Consider the following 10000-nt stretch of genomic DNA (forward strand, 5'->3'; position numbering starts at 1 on the left):
CTTGCACCCAGAGTTTTGGAAGAGGCACCGGGGAAAGGAGTTTATAAAACCAGCTCTGGCAAAGTAGTTGTCATTTTGGTGAAAACGCAGCATTTAGTCCAAAGAAATTGTTAATTTGAATTAACTGTTGTGTATTTATTTTCGATTTAACCGAAACACCCTTCTCAATAAAAAGCTGAAGAAAGATAGAGAGGGTTAATCTCAAGTTTCTCTGCAGCGGAGGGGTGTCTGGAAAACCCGAGTAGCGAATAGCGAATAGTCGCGAATAGAGAACAGCGAATAGTCCCGAATAGAGAATAGCGAATAGAGCGAATAGTGCGAATAGTGCGAACAGTGGCGAACAGTCTCGAATAGTGGCGAATAGTGGCAAATAATGGCAAATAGTGGAAAATAGTAGCAAATAGGGTACCCAGTATCTCGCAGTCAACCTCGAAGCAACTTAGGATGGGATTTTCCCGCAAAAAAGCACAGACACTTATCAGGACAAAAGGTGTTTCTAAAAGTAATTTCTTCTGTTTCAATCACTACAAAAGCGTAAATACGTCTTTATTAGGTTATCCTTGTGTTTTCTGTTTTCTTAATGTTGGCGATGGACAGCCTACTAGCCTGAGTCCGGAGAAGAAAAGCTAATAAATTCACCGAAATTCTGTTGCTTATTTGGATAATTGATTAACGCAGGATATTAGATCTAAAGCGGTGACTATTGACGACTATTCGTTACTATTCGCCATTTTTCGCGACTGTTCGCTACTATTCGCACTATTCGAGACTATTCGCTATTCGTTATTCGCGACTATTCGATATTCGGGTTTTCCAGACACCCGCAGCGGAGAATTATTCCATAAAATGAAGTTTTTTTTCCATTACGCCTTTTTTTCCCGAAGACAGCGGGGATCAATAACGATAAAGTTCTCAACATGCGCCGTTTTTTTGGGTTTTGCAACTCGCCCTTCACTCATGCAGTAAAAAGAGCTCGGAAATGTCAAGTCAAAATACCATATCGTAGAATATAAATTATCTCCAAACTGCTCTGTCTTTGAAATGCTTATATTATTATTCGCCATTTCTATTTCTTCACTTAAACTTCGTGTTTGAAAACATGACAGGTTTACTTTGAGTTGAAGAATAAATTTCTTGTAACGGTCTGACCGGAAGTTTCTAGAATTTATGAAATATTTTCTCAAATTAAAAATACAAGCTTCAAGCCCAGAAGTTGGAAATTTATGAAGGAAAATAATTCATTTGAGTGTTTCCACCTTTTGCTGTTGACGAGTAATTTATGAATTTAAAGAATATCTCTATCAATGAAGTCAAATAAGGACAACATCAAGTATAAGTTGTCGATCTTAGTAAGCTAGAATTTCCGAAACACTTTGCAAATATCGATTAATTGAAACACATGTTCACTCATGTGTTTCCTTTGACCGTACCTGTTTGTCAACTTGAAACAAAAGAATGGAAAGTTATCAGTCATTTTGAACAGTAAATTCTTATTTTGTCTTCGGTGTAAACAGCAGCTTGTACTCAGAGCTTTAGAAGAGGCGGAAAATGAAATAAAAACCAACTCTGGAAGGTAGTTGTTATTTGCATAGAAAAACGCAGAGATTAATTGCAAGGAATTCTTCATTTGAATTGTAGCCGTTGTGTATTTATCGTCGATTTAACAGGAACGCTCCTTTCAGGAAAAGGGTAAAAAAATGTCAATAGAGAGGATTGATCTTCAATTTCACTGCATAGGAGCTTTATTCCAAACAGGAAAAGTATTTTCCAAAGACCTTTTTCTCGAAGACTTCGGGGATTAATAACGATAACGTTCTGTTCACGCGATTTCATGACATGATATCAGTCAATATCATGATATCAGGAATAAATTATTTTTAGGACAACAGGAAGTTTTTAGAATTGAAGAAATATTGATTGAAATTGAAAATGCTAGCTCGCGCATGTTGGAGTCCAATAGTTCAGTTGACTTTCAATGTGCATTTTTGTCCCTGTCGCGGTATTCATCATGAAACAAACTTTCTGCTATTACTCCTAAACTGAAGAAAAAAGGTCCGTCATTGGTAGCAAAACCATCTTCCAGGCTGTTATTCAGTTTTACCAAATCTATTGTTCATGGATGTCACTTACAATAATTTCAATAGCGTGAATTTTGAATAAGGCATTCCAGCTTATAGTTAAAGTCGCGCCAACACTAGAGACAGTCATATCGCTTCGGCAGAGTAATGCCTACGACAAACGCTTTTGAAGACGGAAAGCAGATCGCATTTACGACGTTTCAACAATTATACTGCTCACCAGATGTAACTGCTGAAATACACGGGCAGTTGAAATTTATCTCAATTGTAAACGCTTTTCTGTCCATTGCTGCATTTCTTGGAAATGCTCTGATCCTAGTTGCTCTTCGCAAGGAGTCTTCACTTCATCCGCCTTCCAAACTTTTGCTTCGTAGCCTTGCAACAACTGATCTTTGTGTTGGTCTTATTGTAGAGCCTCTGGCTGTTAGTTTATTGGTGACTGTAGTGAGTGAACATTGGAATATTTGTCGCTACATATACGAGGTAGTCTCTATAATAGGCTTTATTTTGTGTGTGGTGTCTCTGTGGACACTGACTGCAACAAGCGTGGACAGACTTCTCGCCCTGTTGTTGGGATTGAGATACAGACAAGTTGTAACTTTGAAACGAGCCTATTTGATCATTATCACTATCTGGATTGTATCCACTGTCTCGGCTTCAACAACTAAGTTCTTTTGGAATTCTCCTTCATGGTTGTGGTTTGGCATCATAGTTGTTTCACTGGGTCTGGTAATCTCGACCTTCTCTTACACGAAGATTTTCTTCACCCTACGTCATCATCAACATCAAGTACAAGACCATGTTCAACAACCAAACCAAACAAATCAACTGAACATAGCGCGATACAGAAAGGCAGTGTTCACTGCACTGTGGTTGCAATTCACGTTAGTCGCTTGCTATCTACCATATGTTATAGTGACAACTTTACTGGTTCAAACTGAGTTATCTTCATCAGTTTCTCTCGCTGTCAGTTATACATTTACTTTAGTTTTCTTAAACTCGTCATTAAACCCGATTCTTTACTGTTGGAAGATTGACGAAGTGAGGCAAGGAGTGAAGGACACATTCAGACAACTGTACTTTGCTGTTGATCCAGTAAGGTCTCTTAGCTTATCAAGAAAAAAAGAAACAGAAACTAACATTGATCGTTAACGGATAAAATTCTCTAAAACGTAAGAGTAATAATATATTTTTAGTTTATTGGGTTTTGTGATATAGCTTTTGTCCTCTATGTGTGATTGGGATACCCCAAAAAAGATCTTTTAGCTTCCAGGAACAACAAAGACAAATAATTATAATAAAATATATATGTAAAGAAAAAGACAGAACTTTTAAGTTTCAAAGACATGTTTCGACAGAACCTACTGTTATCTTGGATTGATTGATGTACAAAGCGTTGGAAGTAGAAAAATGCTAATCGTGACACCAAAAAGACGCAAAGCGTGAAAGTGTGAGAATTATAAGGAGAGTTCTATATTTACATGGGGTAATTGTTGATTCAAAGAGAGTTGATCTCTTTGAATATGAATAGCCTATTTTATCTTAAGTTATAAATAAAATAAATAAATGAATAAATAAATATCTTAATTGACCACTCCCCCAATGGGGCTTTTCGGGGCCAATGAAACCAAATGATGAAACTAATAATGGAAATGAACATAACATGGTTAAAAATCCCAACTGGCGGGAGGCAGACCAGTCGGCTATTTACAAGCATGATCGAGGAGTTGAACTAGCGTCTACCGAGAGACAACTCCATCTGAGGGGTCAGAGCGGGACTTGAACCCGCGACCTCCGGATTTCAAGTCCGGCGCCCTAACCACTCGGCCTACTGGAAGCGTGATCCAAAACATGGAAAACAATCTGCTGAACATAACGCACGGTATTGTTCAGAAATCTGCAGATGTTTGAAAATTTGAGAGGCCTTATCACTGGATAAATGCTCTCTCATAGAGAACAGTGCGCAAAAAACAGCTGGACGTGCGCAGTATTAGTCAAGCGTTCACCCGCCATGTCTCCCGCCATTCGATTTTCAAAATGGCGGACGACGAATCAAAAACAAACAGGTCATTGTCGTGGCTCTTGGCAACACCTTGCTTGCTCAAGGCTCTCATGAACAATTACTCGGCTACTTTGAGCAATAACCCGAGCAGATGTTTTGACTCTGCGAAAGGATCGAAATGGTATTTTCAGATTTATCAAGCGATAAAGACAACTCTTCCGAGAGGAAACTTTCAGCTTTTCCACATTCACTCAAGGTACCGTTTTTCCTTTTAGTGAGGTCATGTCAAGTTCGCTAAGGTTTTGAACCGCTATTTTTTATAGCTTGTTTATTTTTACGGAACATATAAAGTATGACTTTTTATTGGTGCTGATGAAAATTTTTAAATGCTATTTGCTCGTGGACTTTTGTATCGTTGCCAGAAGAAAGAAAAGTGGAAGACGAATTCGTAAGTAGCACACACTAATGCCTAATTTTGTTGTGTTTTTCGCTTGTGTGCTATTCATTTGTGTCTCGTTTTGCCTCTTCAGTGCAATCAGCTGAAAACTTGTAGTAAACTTATGAAGGTTTCATATGGCTTTGCAGAAAGTTGTGTAGTACATTTTCCCCCGTGTTTGATATTTTACAGCTCATGCTACTTCGTACTTACTACGATTCGTGTTCCTTGGCTACGCTGCTTTCCCCGCAGTTGCGGGCCTCGTTGTTGCAAGCATTTCTCCATTGTGTTAACGAGAAAAGCAATCCGTCAAAATGGTTTCTTCTTCCACTTTCTGGGGAAACATTCGTTTATGTGAAGGCTTGTAGGTACATCGAAAATCGGTCAGTGTAAAACGCAGACTGTGCACTGCAGACTCAAGAAGGAAGGTACAATTCATACTGCAGACTTTTTAACTGAATGGTGTTACCAGTTGTACTATCGAGAGCTAACCGTAAACAGGCTAACTGGAGAATATATTCAGGCTAACCCTGGGGCGGATACAGAGGAGGGCTTTCTAGACTCCAATGTGGCAAGTGCAGCGTTAGTAGAGCTTAGTAGTGGAGCCTTTTGTATGAAACTTAATAGAAGAAAGACTGGACATTTTATAACTGTATTGTTTTACCCATCTAAACTTAATGATGTAAGTAGTCTCTAACTATCATATTGTACTTTAAGTTAGTATTGTGTTGTACGTAATATTACTATTTTCCTCTTTTTTTTGTTTTTGTTTTGTTTTGTTTTGTTTTTTTGTTTAGTTTCCTATTTGTTTTGAGTTTGTAAATTAATAGTGATTAACCAATTAAAAACAAAGGCAGTCCCCTGTAGGAGGATCCGATGGCATTCTCCCCTGGAAAATGTTGGAAATTGTGGTCCTTGGAAATGGATTTCTGTCATTCTGAGGCCAAGTTAGCATGTTATGTTTTAGCTTTTTTCGTTTTTTTTTAATTTAGGGGGTTCCACCCAACCAACCGAATCCCCTATACCCTCCCCAGCTAACCCGAGTGATGTTCAGTCTACCCCTAGAGATATTCAGGCTAAACCAGGGTGCAGATTCCCACTTGCTTACGGGAAGTGGTCGCTTACAGGAGCTTACACCATATTGGGTCAATATTTTGCCTCATTAGCATATGGTAACTACAGAGACTTATCCCATGACTGAAATGGTCTGAAATATTTTATTCATGTGAAAAGTCCATTTCAAGAAACAATCCGGTACTTCCCATTGAGAAATTGCCGTCTCTTGTACTACCGAGGAATGTGACAAACTTTATTATCTAATTGTCGCTCTATGATCTGTCTAGTGCACGTGGTCGCTTACGGGAGGTAAGAAACAAAAGAAAATTTCAAGCTTTTAGCTCTAAAAGTGGCCGTGGTCGCTTACGAGAGGTTCCAAATATAGTGATTTCACTTCGAAACTTTTGGTATTTTGGAAAACTGGTCGCTGAGGAGAGGTAGTAAATAAATATTGGAATATTTGTCGCTACGTAGTAGTCGCAGCTTCCATTACAAGCTTTATATTGTGTGCAGTGTCTCTGTTGACACTGACTGCTATAAGCGTGGACAGACTTCTCGCCCTGTTGCCAGGACTGAGATACAGCCAAATAGTAACTTTGAAGCGAGTCTACTTGATCACTATTACCTTTTGCGTTGTGTCCACTGCCTCTCCAACAATGAGGCTCTTTTTGAATTCCTTAGTAGCCTCATGGTACGATATTATAGTTGTTTCACTGTGGCTAGTAACCTCGCTCTACTCTTACACGAAGATTTTCTTCACCCTCCGTCGTCATCAAAATCAGATACAAGGCCACATTCAACAACCAAACTAAACAAATCAACTGAACATTGGGCGATACAGAAAGGCAGTGTCCACTGCACTGTGGTTGCAATTTATGTTAGTCGCTTGCTATGTACCATATTTAATACTGATAAGTTTGCTTTTTCATCTTGAGCCATCTTTGTCTGTTTCTCTCGCTTTCGGTTATTCATCCACTTTAATTTTCTTAAACTCGTCATTAAATCCGATGCTTTACCGTTGGAAGATCGACGAAGTGAGGCAAGCAGTGAAGGACACAATCAGACAAGTACTTTGCTAGTCATCGAGTTAGCTCAAACCAAATAAGAAACTAACATCGATCGTTAACGGATAAGATTCGCTAAAAGAAAAAAAAACCTAAGAGTGATAAAAGTGATAATCAATTTAGTTTATATTGGTTTTTGTGATATATTTTTTGTCTTCTTAACATTGAAGTTGTGCAATGTTTCGCATACGGTTTTGCGATTGTACAGATAAATGATCTTTTAGCTGCCAAGAACAACAACGACAAAAAATTACAAATTGTCATTAATAAAGGATAAGTTTCTTCAAAAGTTGATTAAATTAACAATGACACTGAGTTTTAACCAATAAACTTAAAAGTTTATTGGTATATTGACGGTATTGCATGTTCATGCCAGTAAGGATTACAACAGTAAACATTTTCATTGTTGTAAATTCAATTTTATAGTAGAAGATTTGTTTGTAATTGTGAATGAAGAGATGAAAAGACAGAATAAATTTCATGCTTGCCCGTCGGAATGCGTTATTCAAACTCTGTTGAGTTAGTACAACAAGCTGGTACAAAATACAAGAAGAAGGACGAGTTAGGTTTTTGGGTGGCGATGCTGCTGTATCATTCTGTTTAGTTAACAAATAAAGAAGCCTAAGCCGTGTATTACACGGTGATAAAACACGACGGGCATTTGAGAACACGAGGGGAATGTAGAAAACACGAGCAGCGGGCGAGTGTTATCTACATTTCTCGAAATGTTTTCTTCATTTCTCGAAATGTTTTCTACATTTCTCTTCATTTGCTTTATGATAGAGATTTTACACGCGCAAAACTATAAACCATGCTTTTGACCAATCAGAGCGCGCATGGTCCTATCTATATTGTAACATAAAATAAAATTCTCTTCCGCTTCGATCAATGACATTTATTTCTTAGGTGGGTGTTTTTCTAATACAGCAGAAAAATGCATCATCATCGTCGTCATCGTCGTCGTCGTCGTTATCATTATTTTGTCTGCTGTTTAAGCTAAACCTAAGATCATAACATTTGGATAGTTCGGAATATTAATTTGAGAGAGGATGACACTTTTGCAAGCTTAAACATGTTCAGGATATATGCGTTTTGAGATGTTAGTTTAGACTAAATTTGTTGGAACTGAACATCGCAGGTTTAATTTTTTATACTTCTCACACAGCTTATGCAAAGAGTTTCCTTTCAAGAAAGTTTTAACGATAGGTTTTAAATCTGAGATATAATGAAAACTAAGGAGATTCACTCTACACCTCTATCATAATGACCTAAAATGAAGATACACATAATGAGAAAAAATGACCATAACAACTTAACTTGCAAGCGCTGGAAAACAGGAAATATTATGCTTTACAAGTTTCACCGGATGAATACATCAACATTTGAAAAATAAATAAATAAATAAATAAACAGAATGTGACGAGGCGGATGCCTCTGCAATTTTATAAGGGTCGTCAAACTGAAGCTCAACTTCAGCGAATTACCAAAACATATTGCAAACAACTCATGAATGGTGATGAATTCAAGATGCAGATGTTAAAGCTCGGTTTTTTTTTTATAAAGATAAACAAGCAATTTTAGGACTTCCTGATTAGCGAGGTATATAGTTTGCGTTTACATTAAATAAACATTAACAAAGCTTAAGGGAGAAAGCAAGTTTCCCGACAGGCATTCCATTGAAACATGCTGTGCTTCTGGCCGCCACGCCAACCATATCATACTCGATGGTGAAACAGCCTTGTTCGATAATAGCCACCCACCCTCCCCCATCCCTTCACTTCGGCCAGCCCCATATTTTGAGTAGTCTTGTATTCCCTCGAAGACGTATCATCAAACATTATGCCTAACAATCATACTGATTTTTCTGAACTTCTGTTTACGACGCTCAATCAAATGAGGTACATTTTATGAACTGAACAAAGGTTGAAACACCACACTATACATATCGTATATATATTTTGATTGTGAGAAAACGTCCACCGTAACAATCTCTCGCTCTCTCATTTAGCTAAAGAATACAAATGCCAAAAAACAGGACGTATGAGTCACGACAGACTGAATTTTAAGTAGAGGAAGTTTAGGAAAATGTTTTGGGGGATTCAAACATGACGAACAGATTTTTGTAAGACTATTTGTTGGCGGAATTAATAATAAATATTTGCATGTTGCTTAATCGCTAGTAAATTGTGAGAAATTGGTCTGACTAGGCGTGAAGTCGAAGTCTGTCTGTTACCACTAGTACTTGGGAGGTTAATTAAGCAAACCACCACAACGACGGCAGCAGGATCTTCAGCGAACAAAAGATTTATAACGAGCAAAAGAATAGCTGTGCACGTGCGTCATAAATCTTTGTACGCTTTTCTGACGTCCTCTGCAAAACAAGAACGTGAAATGACCAAGTTGTGCGTAGTCTGAGGAACGCAAACGACGGCTAATATTTCGTATTCTCATTGGGAATTGAATGCTGTAACTACGTAGCTAGACAATTGCGAATTTCGCTGGTAAAATATAAATTCATTTTTGACTACGTTTCGTCCTCGGCGTCGCCGTCGTGGTGGCTTAAGCTCCTTAGTGATCCGCCCGCAGACCCGAGACTCAAACCTAATTGTTTACAAATGTAGATTAATTTAAAGATGTTCGTTCAGGTGTTTTGTTTGCTCTAATTTTGGGTATAGACAGCAAACAGTGAATAGCAGAGTAAATTAAAATTAACTGCGTGAAACAAAAGTAATGGAAAGTTGTCAGTCATTATTATAAAGACCTTTGTTATTTTGACTTGGATATCATGAACAGCAGCTTGTACTTAGTGCTTTGAAAGCGATGGAAAATGAAATTAAAATCTGGCAAAGTAGTTATCATTTATAGAGAAAATCGAGGAAATTAATATTAAAAGGAATTGTATAATCTTGTGTATTTATCGCCGATTTAACCGAACGTTTTTTCCCATAAAAAGGTAAAAAGATTGATAGCTATAGAAAGGGTTGATTTTCAATTTCTCTACAGGGAAGCTTTATTCCAGACAACGAATTTTTTTCAAAATCTACCTTTTCTCGAAGACATGGAGGATCAGTAACGATAAAGTTTTGATCAAGCGACTTTACAACTAGTCCGTGACTCATGTAGGAAAGAGGGCTCGGAAATATCGAGTTACAATATCATAACTTAAAATACAACTGTTGTTTTTTTTGGTAAATGTTCATATCGGTCGCTATTACTATTTGTTCACGTAAACTGTCTTTGAAAACATATGACTGGTTAACTTGGTGCCGAGGAATAAATTACTTAGGGCGGTGCCCGGAAATTTCCAGGACTTGTAGAATAAACTTTAAAGAAAGAAAATCATGTTTCAGTTTAAATACCTGTT

General features: G+C 37.7%; 1 protein-coding gene across 1 annotated transcript; it reads left to right on the top strand.

Annotated features, from left to right (window-relative positions):
* Nucleotides 1-2179: 2179 nt before the first annotated feature.
* LOC149116222 (melanocyte-stimulating hormone receptor-like) lies at nt 2180-3657 on the top strand. The gene has a single exon (XM_089278587.1). It carries the CDS (start codon nt 2226-2228, stop codon nt 3228-3230), a length of 1005 nt encoding a protein of 334 aa, XP_089134713.1. The 5' UTR covers nt 2180-2225; the 3' UTR covers nt 3231-3657.
* The last annotated feature ends 6343 nt before the right edge of the window (nt 3658-10000 follow it).

Source organism: Orbicella faveolata, unplaced genomic scaffold (genome assembly GCF_042242905.1).
Source record: "Orbicella faveolata isolate gen_17 unplaced genomic scaffold, um_ofav_v1 contig_12, whole genome shotgun sequence".
In the NCBI taxonomy this organism is placed as follows: Eukaryota; Metazoa; Cnidaria; class Anthozoa; order Scleractinia; family Merulinidae; genus Orbicella; species Orbicella faveolata.